Below are 20,603 nucleotides of genomic sequence, written 5' to 3'. Positions count from 1 at the left end.
ATCCTCCTTGATTGGCTGACGAATTCAGTAAGGTGCCCTCGAGCATAACTCGAGCGTCTGAAATTTTCGATACTGATCTATAGGCTGAAGTCGTTAAGAGATTTCTTTAATCCGCGGCAGACAAATGAGCAATATGGATTATTCCTGCATACGCTTACACACCACACATTATCCGATAATATCAATTTCATAATACAGAATCAGATGATGTTTCTTAGGCGAAAGATCATAAGAAATGGCATATAGAAATTAAAGGAGAGAAAAACAACATACTATTCGACAACGATGCTCGTCCTCTTGTCATTGGAATTAATAATGCAACAGCTAGTATATATTACCTGGATCTTCTGAAAAGAAAATCTGAAGTTATATATAGCCGGGTTGACTGGGATTGGTAATTTAGTTAGAACGATATTGTGCAACGATACAAGATTGCATAGCACCTACATACCTCTTGGCCTCGAATGTGTTGTTTGAGCTTCACAAATACTACCTCCATTCAGGGTGGGGCGGTTGGGATGGACAACGGAGGGGAGTACAACACACTGAGGGTGGGGCGGTTGGGATGGACGTCAGCTGCATGCCTCAGCGCAACCTCTGCTTCGATTTCCTTCTCATGCGCAGGCAAATTACTCTCACACCTCAAATGTACTGTGACTTTGTTGAGTGAAGTGAGTTGCTCCAAGCCAAGATTGTCACAGTTACCATTCTCATGCATCAAGGAAAGCAAAGGAACCAGAAATTCAAGCTCTTTGAGATTCGGCATGATAGCCCGTTCTACTCTGAACTCTTCCTTCATTTTAGAATCAAATGTCATGGCATCCACTCCATTCCACATTGTAAATGAAACCCTTGAGTCCTTGATGAGCACAAACTGGACCATTGATTGAACCAACGACAAGGATCTCAACTTTTGGAATAAACCATTGGAAGCAATATCAGTTAATGTTACCGTGGACCATGTTGATAGCTTGAGGTAATACAGCCGAGGCAACCTGCCAAGTGATTCCAGAGCCTGCTCTTCCATAGCCGCCACAAAAAGGTCCAAGTGAGAAAGGTTGGGAAGACGCGAGGGATTAATGCTGGATGGCAGCCATGAGAAGTGGATGTTTTCTAGAATCAAATGTCGTAGATGTCGTGGGAGCACCGCTGCTTCCCATGTTGCATTATTACCTTCATCTCTAGCACGACACCAACCAACCAGTGTTAGACACTGGATCTTGTTGAGATTGCGTAAAGACTGCATCAAATTGTATTGCACTCTTTCACCCATCCTGGAAACCAGCGTCCTGAGCACCCTGAGCTCACCGAGGTAACCAAGATCCTTGACTAACTGTCCCTTGGACTCTTCATCTTCCGCCGGATATATCTGTAGCTCCTCTAGGGACTTCAGCTTCTTGAGTATCCCATTTGGTATCCTTGTTTTCCATGCACGTAGGCAGATCAACTGTGTTAGTAGTCCCACGCTTGAGGGCAATTCGATTATTCCAGTTTCTTCCAAGTCCAGTGTCTCTAGAAACTTCAGAGATCCTATTTCTTTCGGGAGCTCACGAACATATACATGTCTTAGCCCGAGGTACCTCAACTGAACTAAATTTCCAATATGCTGAAGATCTATACGCGTGCCCTCTAAAAATAACACACGTAAGTGTTTAAAGCTTGGAATCGACTCAATCGAGACCCACTCGGATCTATATGTGATAACTGACCTTACTTGTGTCATGTCCATACGATTAATAACCTGATGAGTGTGCTTTGGACCCTGTAATGCTAACCTGCGTACTCTGCTTCCTGATACAATGCCCACATTATTATAAAGTATAGTGACAAAGTTTTCTTCATGTGACAATGAACGTAGGAGATCAAGCACCATATCATGAATACGACAACCATATACAATGCCATCCACTTCTGACTTAACCGCCTGGATCATACTTCGATTTATGAGGTCATTGAAGTATCCCTCCCCAACCTCAAATAATTCAGTCCCTTGTTTCCTATGCACAAAATTTTCAGCTACCCACTTCCATATTAAAGAAACCTTATTAATAACATATTCTTCTGGGAATGCACTTAGGTACAATAAACAAGTCCTTAGATGTGAAGGCATATCATAGTAGCTAAAGGACAATATCCTCATCGTAATCTCTACTTGCCGGTTATGATTTAGGCAAAGACCAATAGAGCTGTTCACCTCAGACCATTCCTCTCTTGGCTTACCCACCAACAAACTTGCCATTGTGATAATAGCTAATGGTACACCATCACATTTCTTTAGAATTTTTTCAGATACCTCATCAGGTTGATTATCAATACATTTATCTTCGCCACCAAATATCCTTGTATAGAATAATTTTTTGGAGTTACCATATGAAAGTGGTGGTAGCTCGTAAACCTCATTAGTGGCAACTTCTAATTTACGAGTAGTGGTTATTATTCTACTTCCATTATTATTCTCAACAAAAGCTAACTTGATTACTTCCCAAGATTGTGTCTCCCATACGTCATCGATAACAACAAAGTACCTACCCACGTGACATTGTAAGAGAAATCATTATTAATAGAATTAATAGCATCTTTAAATCAAAGAAGTATGACAATATAAAGAATAAAAATTAGTTATTATCAAACATTAAAGACACCAACAAAAATTAGCATGTAGTATTTTCTTGACCAACCGTTAATCAACTGACAGTGTCTAATAATATTGATCAATTAAGGGCTCATAATTATTTACTCCAGTGAAAATAAGCAATTACTAATGGAAGTTTACTTCAATTAAAAAGCAAACTACTACAGTAGACTTAAAGAATAGAAACTCATATATGTATGCTCAAATGATATGCATGTCAAATTAATAAGAAGTATTGGTGCTCTTCGGTCAAAAAATAAATATTGTTGGTGCAGGTGGAAAACATTGGTAAATTGCATCACATATTGCAATTCATGCAGTTAGTGTGTAATTACCCTGACTATAAAAATACAATGATTAGCCCAAAACATTAGGAGGATACTCGTCATACCTCTTTGTTCCAAGGTAATGATGGAGTTCGTTTATGAGCTGCCTCTCATCCAGTAATGTAAATTTGGAAGCCATGTACGTTTCCTTGTCAAGATCTATAAGAATGTCCCTAAAGACTTTCTTCAAATCAGGATTCCGGCCAACGGGAACAAAAGCCCAGCAATCAAATTGTGGTTTAAGCTCATCATAAACTGCTTTGGCAAGGGTAGTCTTGCCCAACCCTCCTACTCCCACAACAGAAACGACCTTCATCTTCTTGTTGAACTCGTTGTCGTTCCAAAGGGGTGACAGCATGGATATGAGCTGACCCCTTGACTTGTCGATGCCAATGAGTTTAGTCACTTCACTGTACATAGTTGCAAGGCGAGGATCAATAGTTGACGTCTTTGCCACTGGTTTGGCCATAATCTCATCGACTTTGTACCTAGCACGCCTGTCAGCCACTTCCTGGAGTTGCTTCTTGATATCTTCAATTGCACTTGCGATGTCATGGCGTGCCTTGCCCTTGCTGAACAAGCTGCGCATCTTCTTCATGGCACGTTTGAGCCTGCTAGGATCGGCGGGTGCGTCGCCCTCGACACGCACGTGGAAGGTGTCGAGGACATCCTCCATGTCATAGGATGCCTCCCTGACCTGGCGTGCCCAGACCTTGACCTGCTCATCGAGCTGGTCCCACGGCACTTCCGCTACCTTGCGGAGGGCGGCGTGGATGCTCTCCAGCTCCCGTGAGAGGAACTCCACTTTCTTCCTGACTCCCTTCTGCAGGTTGTATTCATCTTGGAGCAGCTGGAGCAGCTTGGGGGCAAGGCAGCCCATTGCCCCTGTCACCAGATCCATGGTCCCAATGCAAGCTCCCTATCAAGCTGATGTTTGTGATGTAGCTGATGTGTACATTCTATTCTTTCTTGCAGCTTAATTAGATCTCAAGCAAGCTATTAGCGAAGGATGGTCGCGTGGATGGAAGTGCCTGAAACTAAAAACAAAAACTTCAATCCAGATCCAATTCAACTCCTAAATCGAAAAAACAGCTAGCACCTAGGACCAACTAATACAAACCGAAATTCCAGTGACATGTTTTTGTTTCAACATAAAAAATTTACAGTCAGCAATTCGAAATCAAAATGCTTCAACTCACCAAGTTTGAGTGACAACCAGCTCCCTCCCTGGCGTGGGACGACGGCAGCATATCAGAGGGCGCGGAAGGTGCCAGACCCTGCGAGAGAAGGAAGGAGCGCGGAAGTGGCCGCCGAGAACCACTCCTTGACCAATCTTACCCAAACTCCTTGACCCAGAGGCTTGCCGTTTCATACTGGTTGTGGCCTGTGGGCCACACCTCGGGGGGCGGACTACTCATTATTACAGGACAAACAGCAGAAGTAGATGCGCACAGAAGAAAAGACGAGTACGTACATGCATTCTGCTTGGGCCACACCTCCGTGTACACCAGCACAAGGTGGATGCAGGCGTGGCCGTCGACGTTGAAAGGTGGATGCAGGCAGCAGGCGTGGTCTCCGTGCCAGGCAAGGATGGATTCGGATGGAAAAAAATCCGAATTATCCGATATCCGTATTCGTATTTATTTTAATATGGTTGTATCCGTATTCGATTTTTAATATTTTTCTCTATCCGATTTCGGATTCGTATTCGACAAAAATATGAAATATTCGACATTATCTGTATCCGCAAAGGATAAAGTACCTAATGAAGGTATCTAAAACTTATTTATATTACTAAATATTAGCCAAGATCAAACCCCTCCTAAAATTCTAAATCATGGCGCTGCGAGCACTGTGTTTTCCATGCGCGACGAGACCAAGGACGTAATGGCGACGGGATGCATGCGGACACCGGGAGAACAGGCGTCGGGTCGAGACGAGCTCCCTCCTCCGCGTGTGCATGGCCAACGAACCTCTTTCTCTTCTCTTCTCTTCTCTTCTCTTCTCTTCACTCGAGTCTGCGAGATCGACGAGACCGATCAGGTGATCACAGGTTCACAAAGCATAGCATAGGTGATGGGCGATGGTAGGTAGCCAGATGGGAAAAGGAGGAAAGGTGCGAGCAGACAAGTCGGGCAGGTGACAACACACGCTAGCGCGTCCTTTTCCGCGGCCTCTGACACTCGTGTCCGCGCCGCTAGCAGGCAGGGGCACTAGTCCCTGCCGCGTGGATTAGTCAAAGGGAGGGCGCTCATCTGCGGACGCCGGCTGGGACACGGGCCAACTGTGCCGGTGGGCAAGTGCCGGATCCGCACGCCGCACCGCACCGACGCCGTGTCGCCGACACCGGCGGCACTCCCAGCTCTCGCAGGTCGCCGCGATGTGTGTGTTCTTCTGATCTTCTCACAGCAGTCATCAGGCAGTCACCACCCCCAGCCCGGGCCGGCGCTCCCCAGCAAAGCAGCCTGGCATGGGAGCCTTGGCCATTGTTACGGTTTGCTGCTTCGGCAAGCAAATGGTCCATGATGCGCGCGTCATGGTCTGATTACCGGATCATCGGTCTACTCTACCTCAATTCACCATTTCGAACTTTATACAGAAGGTTTTTAGCTCCTTCTACCTATACCGCAGTTGAAGCACCTAAAGGTGAATTTGGTGTCTTTCTTGTCAGTAATGGGAAGAAGGCATGATGCCATTTCTCTTATCGATACAGGCCCCTGCAAACCATTCTTTTCCCGGAACCAAATGGACATGTTTAGTTACCTCCCAACTCCCAACTTTAACACTATGCAAAAAGAAGATTCTCCATCACATCAAACTTGCGGTACATGCATGGAGTACTAAATGTAAACGAAATTAAAAACTAATTGCACAGTTTTGTTGTACTTTGCGAGACGAATCTTTTGAGCCTAATTAGTCAATATTTGGACAATAATTCACAAATACAAACGAAACGCTACAGTGTGCTACAGTGCTAGCACAGTAATTTTGCATCTCCTAATTTGACCAACTAAACAAGACCTGTGGCACCGCCACCCACCAACCAGGAACCAGCAACCACGGCTGCTCCCGCTATCGTGAGACTTCGATGCCATCGCGACCTTTTTGATCTAGTACTATACCGGGGGGCAGTGTTACTGCATCGTTTTGTTTTTCAATGCCATCGTTCATAACGGTAACTTTCTCCTTACTCATGCCGCTTTGCGAGTTGCGACACGATGCTCCAAGATCCAAGGTCTTGCCATTTCTTAATGGGAGCTGCATGCAAGATGTAGCCTGTAGGTGGCGCACGTAGAATTCCCATGGTAAACACCTTGCTGTTGGACAGTGATCGATGGTAGTAGTTGGGGCTATGAAATTATAAGTAGAAATGAGGGACCAGATCGGAGGTCTCACTGACCGAGATGTTAATGCTCGTGAAACATGAGTACATCTTCTTGAACCTACAGAGTGATAACTGATAAATTATCCCGCGGACAGTGAACATATCACTGGCCATTTTGTTAAAGTTGTAAAAAGCATCCTATAAGTCACTTGAATTTGACATTCACTCCTCCCACAAATCATTTTGTTGCAAAATGACCCCTCTCTTTAATCTTTTTTTTTCAAAAACCACCCGAGTATCCACAAGCATAATTGATTCAACATATTTTTTTCATAAATTTTAATTTTTCATGCGGTCTTTATTAAAATTAGATACTTCTAATAGTATAGTCTTATTTTTTTAGATTCAACAAACAGAGTTGATGATAGTAGCTTAGACATTATTGTGTTAAATTTTGCTATTTGAAAAAAAAGGATCATTTCAACACGATGAATAAGTCTAATCCAAGCAATTGGCCAAGATTGACTCCGCTAGCTTGGTCTGTGGTAATCTCTACATTAGTGAAAAAATTATTGATTTAGCTAAGAATGTGTGTGATGGAGTGATTTTCATAACAGATTTGAGTAGGTGGGTGGATATTTGCGACAAAATAACTTATACTCGAATGTCAAACTTAAGTAACTCATAGAGTTATTTATGTAATTTTACCGGTGCTTTTAGAACCGGCGGAAACACACGAGCTTCGCAAGATTTTTTGCGGACTGCTTTTTGGCATTTAGGGTGTGTTTGGTAGGGTTTCAGATTTTTATAGAAATGTTTCAGATGTAGATTTTTTCCAAAAACATTTCTTTAATGAATAAAAATCACTTTGTGAAATTATTAGGATTTTTAAAAGGCAGGCAAAAACATTATTTTACTAAAAATCATAAAAATAGTTATATTTTATAAAGAAAATATCAAAACGTTTCGTGAGTGAAGAACGATGGTAGTGAAACCCATTTTAACTTGTTGCACTTAAAAAAGCATTAAAAAGATACGAGTGCTAGAGTAGAGGGGAGGCAAGAACGAAACCACCCTAGTTCCGTTTCAGGTGCCTAGGCGAAAAAAGAGAATCGATTCAGGTGAAACCTTTCACTCTCTTTTGGCCCACTCCAACTGCAGAGGCTCCTCCCCGTTCTCACCCGCCGCGGGGCTAAGGCAGAAGCGGTTTCAGCCCAAAATTGAAAAGAGAGCAACTCGGGGAACTGATCTCCTTCTGGCCCACCCAACTTGTGCTAGTCCGCCCCACACATACTTCCGGCCCATTCTTAACCCATTACCAGTGTAATCCCTATCGAGATATTTTTCCATTTTCGTCCAAAGTCCAAATTAAGCAAAATCGGAAAAAGAAAGAGAGGCTAAATCAAAAAAATCTCCCGGCCTCTGCGGCGCTCTCTGCCCCTATCGCTTCGGTTCGCCGGCGGCACCGCCTCTTTTGCCCGCTCGCCCGCCATGTCGTTGCTCGCCGCAGCCACTCCCACCACCTCCGCTCACTTCTCCGCACCCCTCCTCCCCTCCTCCCACACGCACCGCCGGGCCGTCGCCGCCCCACTCCGCCGCACCCGCCGTCCTCGCCTGGCCACCGTCGTCGCCTCCGTCCCCGACCCCGCCGCGGGGCCGGTGGAGTACACGCCCTGGCTCATCGCTGGCCTCGGAAACCCAGGCAACAAGTACTACGGCACGCGGCACAATGTTAGCACAGACGCGTTCCATTTGCTCGTTTGTTATTCCCGTTCCCCTCAGCTGTGACCTGTGAGGTGCTGGTTCTCATTTCTCACCCTCCATTCCCTTGTGTGATGGCCCGATTTCGTTGATTAGGTGGGGTTTGAGATGGTGGATCGCATCGCGCGGGAGGAGGGGATCACGATGAACACAATCCAGTCCAAGTCGCTGCTGGGAGTAGGTAAATAGAACACTTACTCCTTCCTCTGTTTGTGCCTGCTTGGGTTCTACGCTCTCCTGTATGTCGTGTTCTACCCTCACTGCATGGCTTGGATTGTAATCATTTTGCTTCTTTGCTGATGTTCATGCTAGTGGCTTAATTGTACATCGATCTAGATGGTACTATTTATGTAGTCTGTCTATCAGTGACTGCAAGTCAATAACTAGACCTAGATTCAAGCTGGAGTATGGTAGTCAAAACATTTGATATGTGGAGATTCCCCCATGTACCTCTATTCAGCTAAAAATTATGTTGAATTCTGTGGAAACTTAATGCTCAATATAAGAAGTTATGGTAGTAAATCTAAAGTTATTTTTTTTTAGATTGTACTCCCTCCGTTCCAAATTATAGGTCGTTTTGGCTTTTCTATTATTATGCATCTAGACATAGGTTATATCTAAGTGCATAACGAAGTCTATGAATCTGATAAAGCCAAAACAACCTATAATTTGGGACGGAGGGAGTATTTAATAATGAACATAATGCTTGGTGAAAAGTGAAAACTGAAAAGCATTTATGTTTTCTTCTTCTTCTCTGTGTCTTATGTGAATATAAGAAATTTTACTTACATTTGTGCCCTTTGGAGGGGAAAGTTTTTTGTAAGTAACCCCATTTTGTTGAGGTACGCACTGTACATTCATGAGGGTTGTTGCGATATCTAACTAAAAGTTTATAGAATAAAATATAGGATATGGTCCAAGAGAAAATGAGATAACATTTTCTCATGTTCATTTGGCATTTGTTTTCTGTTATTGCTCTATTTGATTCAGTGAGAGGTCATGCAGTTCACGTAGTCCTTATTGTACTGCAAAGTGCAAAGGACTGCCATAGACAATGTCCTGATTGAAATTTAAACTTGGGCTGTCGATCACCCTATCAGAAGCCTGGAGATATATGCATAATGACGTAAGTACGATGTATTCAAAATAAAATAAAGCTACCTTGATAGAAGTATGGGCAGCCCACTGACCATTTTCTTTTAGAAATGATAACTATTTTGCAGGATGTTAACAATCACTTTCATAATTGTGTATTCATGTTATTAATTTATTTTAACCCATCTTTTGGGTTGAACGTTAGTGCAGGTTCAATTGGTGAGGTGCCAGTCTTACTGGTAAAACCGCAATCATACATGAACTACAGTGGGGAGGCAGTGAGTACCTAGTCTTTCTAGATGACATTATTAGCTTGTGAAATGTAAGGGGGAAGATATATTTTAGTTACGTAAATAAATATTTCTTTGGGAACTTAATTACTTGAATATGCTTTCTATAAAAGCAGGGAAACCTTTTTTAAAACGAAAAAAAACTTAATTACTTGCGGGAAAATAGTTGCATTATTTATTGCTTGAACTTTGCAATATATTTGCATATGTCTCATATGTCTTTTTTTATTCATAACCTTTGAGAAAGTAGTGGATACAACATAATCGTAATTGTGAACATGTGGTATTTTTTTTCATTTTGGTAAAGGAGTGAACATTTGATGCCTGTTGATACAAAATACCGCCTATTAGCAGTATGCATATAATATGCGCAACAGGCAAATTGGCACTTTGATAAACCTCTGATCAAAGTTGTGTTTTAGCTTATTCCAATGTATAGATATATTCATTAATGAAAAACCATTTGTTACTGCTGATACCTTCAACCTCTTTATCTACTGTTAGAAATTCCTAGCTTTAATAATTCAGTATTCAATAAGTAAAGTTACTTTGGTTGATACATGGTACAGCATAAACATAGCAATTGTGTTGATAATCTTATGATTTCATCCTGACTTGCCTACACATAAAACTTCTTGTTTCTCCTCATTCTTTTTAAAACATTATGCATCATGTCTTATGCAATATGCTACTAAAAAAATGTCAAAGCCAGTTGAGATCTGTTATCATTTATAACTAGTTCACTATCCTAACATGACCTGTTGTCATTTGAAGATTGGACCTCTTGCAGCCTATTATCAAGTACCACTACGACACATCCTCTTGGTACTCCTCCTCATTGTTCTTTTGATGATCTACAGCCCTTAGTCATCATCGTAAACTCAGAAGTTGACTAATGTCTGTGAGTTCCTTTTTCTTCGTTGCAGGTTTATGATGACATGAGTCTGCCCAATGGTGTACTAAGGCTTCAAAGGAAAGGTGGTCATGGTCGCCACAATGGGTAAGCTTCAGATCTCCAAATCATTCGTCCAATTCATATGGGCTACCTCATTAGTCAAAGGAATTGCGCTAATGCCATTCTCATACAGAGCACATAAGACTTGGTCAGCCACTTCATTTAGTGGATTTTCTTGTTCAGTAAGCGAGCAAGAAGAACCCAATTTGCACATAGTTTAATGCAATAATAGTTGGCCTGGTTTATTGCCAAATGTAACACATAGCTTGTCGAGATGTTTGTTTAGACTTTGAAGAACCAATAAATTGAGTTTTTACAAAGTTTAGTGGTTTGAGAAGTTTTATCGTATCAAACCCTAATACTTGAATATGCGGGGTGCATTGCTGGTGTAACAATCTTGGATTCTTGACACAAGATTAATATATCGTGAAACTTCATAATATTGAGAGGGAGGCTGCTATGTTATAATTTAGTTATTGACATTATACCTTTGAGGTAGCTATCTCTATGATTATTTTAGTAAATTTCATTACCGTCACCATAACCATTTTATCTCAAAACAGGTTACAGAATGTGATTGAGCATTTGGATGGCCGCCGGGAGTTTCCTCGTTTATCTATTGGTACACTACTATATTCGTGTCCTTTACTCTTCTATACTTAATGGAAAGTTTTTATGCCATTGTTTTGTTGGCTGTTGGGTATAGGCATTGGTAGCCCACCCGGAAAAATGGACACACGAGCTTTCCTTCTGCAGAAGTTCAGTTCAGAGGAACGAGTGCAGGTATTGCCTTTGCTCCAGTTTAAGCATTCTAAAGAAGATAGGACAAACTTTCCTTTATTTTCACTTAGCTTCACTATTGACCGAGGAAAAAGATAAGACTTTCCACCATCCTGTAGGCTGTACTAATGTTACATGTTGGCAGTAAACTCATCTTGTTTCTATACAAAGAATAAGGACCTGGTTCCATGTTGTATAGACTACATAGTTTGGAATGGTGCTGCAACTATGTTTTACACTAGAGTCATTAGTGCAGAGGGACTGTCCCGATTTATATGTTGTGTCAATAGTATCAACACAAGCTGCCATTAATGGGGAATAGTTATGCAAAGTTGATTCCAGAAAACAACATTAGGTATCTTAATCTTTACCTTATCACCCTAAAGGATAACTGTTGTTATTTAAGCCTTGACTTTTTTGCCCTTAGTTTACACACTCCCACCTTTTTCTGGTAGGAACTTCATGATATAGCTGCTCTTGAACTGTTGATTTAAACCTGTTTTATGAATTTGATGAAGATTGACACTGCTCTGGAGCAAGGGGTGGACGCTGTGAGGACCCTTGTGCTTAAGGGTTTTAGCGGGAGTATTGAAAGATTCAACCTGGTGCAGAAGTATAAGTTCCACAGGGTTTGAATGCTTGAGGATCTGTTAAATGCTTGGGTTAACTTCTGCAAGAAACGAGATACGCTCCAACATCATTGGTAGTGTTGGATGTGGTAATTTGCAGTTTTGAACTACACACATAGGTGTACTGAGTTGCTGCCAGCCTGCCAAAGTGTCCTGCAGTTTTGAGGATATTAAGAACTCATCAGGGTGTACATAAGGTCAGTGGCAGAGCTTGATGACCAACCCAGGGGGGCAAAGCTGTGAAATCCATGCTAGGATTTGAATTTTTCTTAGTATAGAAATGGTGAAATTAGATGGTTCCTAACGAACTTTGCGGAAGGAGGGGCCATGCCACCCCTTTGGCCTTAATGAAACTCTGTTTCTGCATAAGTTAGTATTTTCTCCACATTTTCCTTACGAGAACATATGACTGGCTGAATTTGGAGTATAAAATAGGTTAAATTTGACAAAGGCCTTGTATTTCTTCTGTAAGCTGATGACTAAGACATTTGAATTTGATATAAAGAGAAAATATAGACCATTTTGATCCTCTTTGCTAAGTCTGATTTCGTCCATGCAAATACATAGCAGCTGTCCTTGTAGTTGTGGATAGTTTCCCTGCAAAGCGATCGCGTAGGAATATATTGTTTAATCTATGTCCGTACAACTCGTTTTCATCAACTTGATGTAGTAAAGTTGTTTAGTAGTGTGCCATGTTATGGTTAGAGATGTCTAAGCCTCTACGTTATCTTGTCCTTTAGAAAATTATTATGGGAGATCCCCAGGACTTCTTTGATTAGGACATGAAAGTGAAATGTAGTTATTATTTTCTTATTCTGGTACGCCAGTCTGAACTTGTCTGGCAAAAGATGGAAAACTTGTTTTATGTTACTTATGTAAAAGGTAGTACAACTTCTTGCATCAGTTTACCTGTGCTACCATCTAGAAGAACCTTAGTGAAGTGCTGTGGTGATTAACCTGAATAGGTTTTCTCATGGTTGAACGCCACCTATAACAATCTTGCAACCAATGTATAGATTAACTCCAAAATCAAGTATTGAGTAATCTGTTACATGATAATTTAAGGAGGCAAGGTCTGTTAGACTTTTAGGTGCTGACAGAATTGCTGGACTTCCTAGTTGCTAGAGCACATGGTGGAGATAATAATTGGATCACCTTTTCATTTCTTGCCTGGGTTACCTATACCTAAATTTGTGTATATGGCTATATGCTGATCTTCTGTTAAATGTTCGCAGAATGTACTGGAAATTAGTTGAGTAGCTCTTGACCTGGGACCATATACTTTTACTATCATGAGTCATCAATGGAACATGCTTAGTTGTCAATTAGCACATAATAAGTAGCGTGGAGCATACACAAGACCATGTTCTTTTTTGTAGGGCATCTGTTACTAGGTTTGGTTTGTATGTTAGATTATGGGTCTGATTTTGCCTAGCCATACGTTACCTATTTGAATAGCTACACACGCCTTTTCTGATTGTCACTTTATTTCATTTTATTATTGAAATTATTCTTATTGTCATGTTATATCAATTCATCTTTTCTTGAACCTTACAAATAATGAAATATATTACATGATTTGGCATTTAAGTACGTAGACTTACAAATTCTCTGTCTGTATGGTAATTATTAACTTGATGACAATTGGCAACTCCTCTTATTTGATCCTTTCCTTTTCACATACCACTCTAGGATCTTGTACGGTTGGAGAAATGGCAATCAGGCTGTTCAAATATACGCTTCCCTCTGTCTAAACATAATAAAGCTGGAACAATTATTGGAAAGGGTGTATGCAACTATGCATTTTTTTGTTATGTAACTCTAACATTTATTAGACCATCTTGTTTATTGTGTATGTTTAAGGGGTCTTTCATGTTTTCTCTAAGAGTTAGAAATTCCTTTGTTGACAAATAAAGAGGGTGAGTGCCATCCCATTTTGGTAGGCCTGAACTTCACTGATGTATTGATCATATATATAAGATAGAAATAGATGTTAGAGTTCTGTCACCTACGATACAACTATCCATAGAGAATAGTATCCATATCTAGTATCTACTCCCAAACAATTATCAATTCACTGCTTAGCAAGTCAGTTGAGGTCATACATACCATGCTCAATGTTTGAAGTATGTCAAATAAAAAGAAAAAAAATGAAAGCCCTTCAAAGTAAAGGTTTATGGCTATTAAACTGTGATACTTGATATGGAGATGCAAGATACACTTGAAATTTCTCGCATTTGAATCGCTATTAGAGTGTTCCTCTTGTGTCTCAATCCTTTCATACCAGCACTAGGGACTACTATGTATTCGTGAAAGAGCTGTCCAGAAGATAACATCACGAATAAAATAGAGAAAACTAGTTTGTGTAGGATGATCCACCATGATCTCTACCCACAGAAGAAATAACAAAATGATATGTAAAGTAACTTGCTCCGATGAAAGTAACTTTCTTACTAGAGCATCCAAATACAAATAGGGGAAAACTAGTTTGAGTGCTGCACTGACTATACTCCATAAAAGCCAGAGATAACTTGTGCTGTGGTGTTATGAATAACAATAAGGTGGCTTGTCTAACACATCACACCGGATACGATGTTTGTCAAAGGCTTAGCTTTGACTTTGGTTTCAAGACCTAAAAACATTTGTCTAATAATCTCACTTCCACTACTTTTTGCTACTAAAAAACTGTGCCTGATTCTTTTCAAATAACCATGGATTCTAAAGTTTTGAAGATTACATTTTATAAAGCTCTTCCCTCCACCACCACGTTATCTAAACTCCATGCTAATCCCTTTCTTAAAGGCATAACACAACTAGGGCATGAAGTAATCATACATCTAATCCATGTGCATCCATCTGTTGATCACTAGCTTGCAGAGCTTTATTAGATTTACCAAGTGTCGTAATCGTAGCTGTATTTGCTTATTGCATGTTCTATACTGGATCCTTGTGTTTTAAATTATTCTGTGCTATTGAGCTTTAGACATTCTAGACTATTAGATTGTGGTCTAGGTGTTTCTTTAATCCCTTGTTGCATAGTTAAGTATACTGGGGAATCACTTCACATGACTTTAAGTGAAATCCACCCGATCTCAAGTGCTTATTTTTATGGAGTAGGTAATGTCACTTGGAATAATAAAATATACTTTATAGTCCCTGCCCACATTGCTTGGGTTTGTTAACTACCTTTCAAACTTGTTCTGAAGGAAGACATTAAACTCAATTATTAAGGCAAGCTATTATTTATTCTTCGTGGTGGCCCAAAAAGCACTTAGGGAGAAAATAAAGAGATATGGTTGCTGAGTGTTGTACATATGTTTTTCTTAGGAGTGAAATTGGTGAGGTCACTCTGGGGATTAAACTATGCTCTAAACCTGTCATCATGAGCCAAAAGAAGGATTTTCCTTTCAGAGCACAATTTCCGCGGGCCCCTGCTGGGATTCGTGTGATCTTAAATGTTGCCCACTTTGTGCTTGCAATCAACTAACAAAAATGCTGTGGATGTGACCAGGAGCCTTTGCTGAGGCAACACAAACAACTCAACACAAGCTTGAGACCTAGTGACGTGCCTAGCTTTTAATCAAATTCCAAGTGGCGTACACTTCTACCTTATCGGAACCTCCATCAAGGTTACCTAGTGGTGTTTTTTTTAAATTTTTTTTACCTGTTGTGATTTAATGGCTGCATGTGTTACTGCGTTATGTACTTTACATAATAGGGTGCTGACTAAGCTCTGTTAGAGCCACACTAAACCAGTGGTATGCTATCTATCTCTTTTTTTTTTGTGCCTTGAGACATACCTAAGAGCATTTGTTATAGTAGTTTAGTTTCATTAGCAACGGTTTAGTCTTTTATATGTTTTGATTGATGATCAACATGACACATTTTGTTTTTTGAAGTACAAGATGTTAAACATTGTGTCTAAGAAAAACAAAGTATTTACCAACTTGAAGCTAAAATATCCCCGAGTCCTTCCATGAATAATTATAGCTGTTACAATTTTTCCTTTGAAAATGAGCGCAGATATAATTAAGGGTAGATAAGCTGTGTTCCTTTTGCTTTGAGGGCTAAAGAATGTCTAGATGAGGTACACTGCAGGGCTGCAGCGCAAGGTGGAGACCACTGCGGAAAAAGCTATTGACCTATGCAACACCCAAATGAAGTTGTCCCTTGTAGTATAGACCCTAATGTTTAATCAGAGGAACATTGGGATGATTCACTGACCCTATTGTTGTTTTTGGTCATAGACTAGGAAGTGGCTAGTAGAAAGATACAAAAGGGAAACAGATGCACCTAGCATTTGATTCCTAGATGTTAGATACAATAGAATCATCATCAAGCAACAGGATATTTTTATTGGCATGGGCAGAGAACTACCTAGAGACTCCTATACCGGATGCAACGTATTGGGTCCGGCAGAAGTTGCCAAATCCAAAACTAGAGCTCCATAAAAAATAATGAATAAGTCAGCATATATAACAACTATGAATAATTCTTGTGTTGGTACTGACATATTTGTTTCTGGCACCAAATTTTGATGCAATGATCACTTGCATTATACCATTATAGGATCAAATAATAGTAATTTGTTTAGGTTGAGCTTGATGTATTTTCGAAAAACTCGGTTTTGGATTAGGGTCGTGTGCCTCTACAACCTTTTTTTGAAAAAAGATTCTCTACAGCTTATATTTCCTTGATAATTTAATTGGTATTAGAATAGCCAAAATACATAGAAATAGTTTGAGATGTTACCTTACCAAGTACGTTTACTAGTTTTTGTTGCACCGACCCATTTATGCTATTAGGCTAATATCTTTTGAATTTTTTTTCTAGAATACGCAAGAGAGCTGCATATCATTGCATTAAGAAAGGAGATAAAATGCTCATATAGCCATACAACACCACACACACCAACACTACACACACCTCACATGTTCTAGGTTACATACACGCCCGTTAAAATTTAAAGGTCGACCACCCCTCACTAACGGACGCTGCTAACCCCAGATCGAGCAACAACCAGATCACTAATGCCTTTGGCGTCTGCTAACCTCCAGAGAATAGCTTCTTCCTATGCAAGGAGAAGCACCCACTCCATCCTAGGCGAGGCACCATTAAACACAATATCATTCCTTTCCTTCCATAGAATCCAAGCTCCTAGCATGACCAGTGAATTGAATTCTCTCTTGGTTTCTTTGTCAAGTGTGCTACCATCTTGTTGCCACCAGTCAAAGAACCTAATGGAAGATGGTTGAGGTGCAATATCCGGGAGTCCAAAACTGCGAAGTAGTTGAAGCCAGAATTGCCGAGAGAAGATACAAGAAAAGAGGAGGTGCTGAATGGTTTCATCCTCTAGTCGCAGAAGGGAGGATGAGGGAGACCCCTTCTAGCGAGTCTATTAGCTGTCCAACACCGATTATGTGCCACTAACCAAAGGAAGGATTTGCACTTCCTAGGATCCCAATTCCTCCAAATTAGTGTGCTCAGCTCAAACTGGACTGCTCGAAGGAAAAAAAGCCTCGTATGCTGACTTAGTAGAGAACTGTCCTGAATTCTAAAATTTTCATTTATGAACATCCTCAGCCTCTGGCAGGAGTAATGTTTCCTGAACCATGTCCCAAATATCTAGAAATTCTGACAGGATCACTATCGAGTAGTGCCCCTGGATATCCTGTACCCACTGATTGTCCAGTAATACTTCCTGAACAGTACGCTTCTTAACCCGCCTCTTAGGTACAATTGCAAACAAATTGGGAGCCAATAGTTGAATAGAGGACCCTTGTAATCACCGGTCAGTCCAGAACTTGGTGTTCGTCCATTGCCGACTTCCGTAGTTACAGCAGCAGTAAATAGGGACTATGCATTCCCATAAACTGTGACCGGGAAGGCTATCCATGGCTTATCGGGTTCAATTTTACTCAACCACAACCAACAGACTCTGAGCGCCCAACCAAATCTCTGTAGGTCTAAAATGCCCAAACCACCTAGCTCCTTTGGACTGCTCACCTTAGGCCATGCTATTAAACAACGACCTCCCTTCACCTCCTTCCGGCCTCTCCACAAGAAATTATGACAAATCTTATCCACCACCTTTAGGCACCATGGAGGAAGCTCCAAGGCAGTGGCGAAATAGATCAGAACTGAGGTGAGAACCAATTGCACATATGTAGCACGACCAACTCGATTCATCAACTCAGATTTCCATCCTAGCAAATGATCAGCAACCTTCTCAATCAGAGGTTGTAATTGTGCCTTAACTCAGGGAAAGTGAGTCTGAACCACAGCCAAGTCTTCTTCTGAACATTGAATAGGTGAGACACTGTATTTTTAAATATTTGTTTTGAGCCTGAAGATGCACCAAATAACTGTAATAGTGCTTTCACCATTTGCAGGTCTGTGGCGACTGGGCGAGGGAATAGGACCACATCATCGGCATACAAGGAGACATGATGATGGATACTTCGAGTGGAAATTGGCTGCAGCAGCCCTTCAGTGCTCGCCTTTTCAATCAAGCTATTCAGGATATCCATTACAAGGATAAAAAGCATAGGAGAGAGTGGGTCGCCTTGCCGAAGTTCACGCCTGTGATATAAAACCTCCCCGAGGACCCCATTCAGTAGCACCCTAGTTGATGACGAGCCCAGCAAGCCACTGATCATATCTCGGCACTTGGGCCCAAAGCCCCTTCTCTGAAGAACCTCCAAAAGAAACGACCAAGAAACCGAGTCGGAGGTTTTAGAAATGTCCAGCTTTAATAGAATACGTGGCTGCTTTTATTGATGTAAGAACCTTGTTGTCTACTGGATAAGAATTAAATCGTTATGTATACAACACCGTTTCACAAAAGCACTTTGATCGGCTGACACAAGCTCGCTGAGTTTCCCTGCCAAGTGGTTGGCCAACAGTTCTGTGACCAACTTAGCAAAACTATGAATGAGACTAATTGGTTGAAAATCGGATGCATCATCTTTTTTAGGCAAGAGAGTTAGCTGTGCTGAGTTAAGAAGCTGCATGTTTCTAAAATTCCCACGCTGCACCATCTTGTAGAAACGCCCTGTGTATCCATCCGGACCTAGGGCCTTATTTGGAGCTAACTGCTTGATGGTGTTCCACACCTCATCCTCAGTAAAAGGCAGTTCCAGGTTGGCAAGATCATGTTGTCCTAAATTCAGTTCATTCAGGTTGATGGTCAGATCACGCTGGCCACTTGTGCCCCACAACTGATTGTAGAAATAAAAAATTGTTGCAGCCTTGTCATCATGGCTGGTCAGCACCCGATCTTCTGGTATTGTTTGTGAAATGAAAATTTTCCGCTTCCTATGGCAAGCATAAGCAAGGAACAGTTTGTGTTAGCATCCCCATCCTTCAACCAGCTAATCCTTGATCTGACCCGGGCAATTGTTCTCTGCATAGAACTCAAAACTAGGGAATATTTTTTTTAAAGAGTGCAGCAACTAAAGCTCTCCCTCAGATAGTTGTCGGCTGTCTTGAGCAATTTCAAGTTGATGAATAATTTCTCTAGCAATACCAAGTTGAGAACCAATATTTCCAATGCATTTTTGACTCCAGCTTTGTAAAGCACGGGTGAGCGATTTAAATTTAAGTGACAATGTCTCCGGAGGACAAGGACTTGCTTCTACCGAAACCTAGGCCTGAGCGACCACCTCCTAGAATCCCTCCAGTTTAGGCCAAAATGATGCAAAGTGGAATCTGCCCTTCCCAAGCAGCATGTCATTCAACCCTAGAATGAGAGGGCAATGATCCGAATCTAAAGAGGCTGCACTTTGCAACAAGCAACTTGGAAATAATGGGGTGTTTGGATCTTTAGTCCTGACTAAAATTTATGTCACACTGAATATTCGGAGGCTAATTAGGAGGACTAAATATGAGCTAATTATAAAACTAATTACATAGATGGAGGCTAATTCACGAGACGAATCTATTAATCCTAATTAATCCATCATTAGCACATGTTTACTGTAGCATCATATTGTCAAATCATGAACTAATTAGGCTTAATAGATTCGTCTCGCAAATTAATCTCTATCTGTGCAATTGGTTTTGTAATTAGCCTATGTTTAATACTCCTAATTAGTATCTAAACATTCGATGTGACAGGAATTTTAGGAGGGGCTAAAGAAACAAACACCCCCTAAGTTCTCCCATTCCATGGTAGAGATAACCTGATCCAGCCTACTAAGAGTGGGCGAATTACCACTGCCACTTCATGTGAATTTGCAACCAATAAGGGGAAGTTCCTTGAGAGCCAAATCATCCAGAGCTCGGCGGAAATGACCCATTATAGCACGGTTGAGGTTTGCATTATTCTTATCTTCCTCTCTATAGATGAGATTGAAATCTCCGGCTACCATCCATGGGCTATGGCAGTGAGTGCGGATCAAGTTGAGTTTTTGCAAGAAATTGATTTTCTCCTCGTCCCCTACGGCCCATACACACAAGTGAGCCACCATGGTTCGCTGTCAGCGGGAAGGAATTGGACAGAAGCACAGTGAGCATCTACCCGAAAATTCCCAGGGCCAAGAGCTTGCTTCCATGCGACAAGTATGCTCGTGTATATGCTGGTTGCTGGCTGATTAGAGTGCATGTTAGATTCCTGGTGGGCATAAACTATGATAACAGTCCAGCAGAACTTGTATATATAAAAAGAAAAGACCATGTGCTTTGCTGCAAATTGCAGTCTGTGAGGAAAGCACTTGTGATCCCTTACCCACCAACCGTCCAAGCTTCTTTCATACAATTTCTCTTGGAATAAAAATGTAAAAGATTTTCCAAAAGAAGTTGGTATCTTT

General features: G+C 41.1%; 2 protein-coding genes across 9 annotated transcripts; one reads left to right on the top strand and one right to left on the bottom strand.

The window, feature by feature from the left end:
* Positions 1–125: 125 nt before the first annotated feature.
* Positions 126–4,335, bottom strand: LOC101784866 (putative disease resistance RPP13-like protein 3). Of its 7 annotated transcripts, none has more exons than XM_004967988.4 (4): positions 4,158–4,326; positions 3,024–3,995; positions 452–2,525; positions 126–347 (listed from the first exon to the last, which is right to left on the bottom strand). In XM_004967988.4, exons 2-3 carry the CDS (start codon positions 3,857–3,859, stop codon positions 500–502), a joined length of 2,862 nt encoding a protein of 953 aa, XP_004968045.1. In that variant the 5' UTR covers positions 3,860–3,995; positions 4,158–4,326; the 3' UTR covers positions 126–347; positions 452–499. The 7 variants fall into 7 exon arrangements, with proteins under 7 accessions (XP_004968045.1, XP_004968047.1, XP_004968046.1 ...); XM_004967990.3 differs by having other exon boundaries at positions 126–344; XM_004967989.4 differs by having other exon boundaries at positions 3,024–3,989.
* A 3,337-nt stretch (positions 4,336–7,672) lies between these two features.
* LOC101786063 (chloroplastic group IIB intron splicing facilitator CRS2, chloroplastic) lies at positions 7,673–13,748 on the top strand. 2 transcript variants are annotated; one of them, XR_215165.3, is made up of 9 exons: positions 7,673–8,014; positions 8,141–8,225; positions 9,350–9,417; positions 10,204–10,254; positions 10,356–10,429; positions 10,948–11,006; positions 11,091–11,167; positions 11,683–11,990; positions 13,486–13,748. XR_215165.3 is itself a non-coding variant. In XM_004967992.2 (8 exons), exons 1-8 carry the CDS (start codon positions 7,775–7,777, stop codon positions 11,797–11,799), a joined length of 771 nt encoding a protein of 256 aa, XP_004968049.1. In that variant the 5' UTR covers positions 7,673–7,774; the 3' UTR covers positions 11,800–12,324. The 2 variants fall into 2 exon arrangements, 1 of the variants encoding a protein (XP_004968049.1); XM_004967992.2 differs by lacking the exon at positions 13,486–13,748 and having other exon boundaries at positions 11,683–12,324.
* Positions 13,749–20,603: the final 6,855 nt, after the last annotated feature.

This window comes from Setaria italica, chromosome V (genome assembly GCF_000263155.2).
Source record: "Setaria italica strain Yugu1 chromosome V, Setaria_italica_v2.0, whole genome shotgun sequence".
Taxonomy (NCBI): domain Eukaryota; kingdom Viridiplantae; phylum Streptophyta; class Magnoliopsida; order Poales; family Poaceae; genus Setaria; species Setaria italica.
This window is presented reverse-complemented; position numbering and strand designations above follow the sequence as displayed.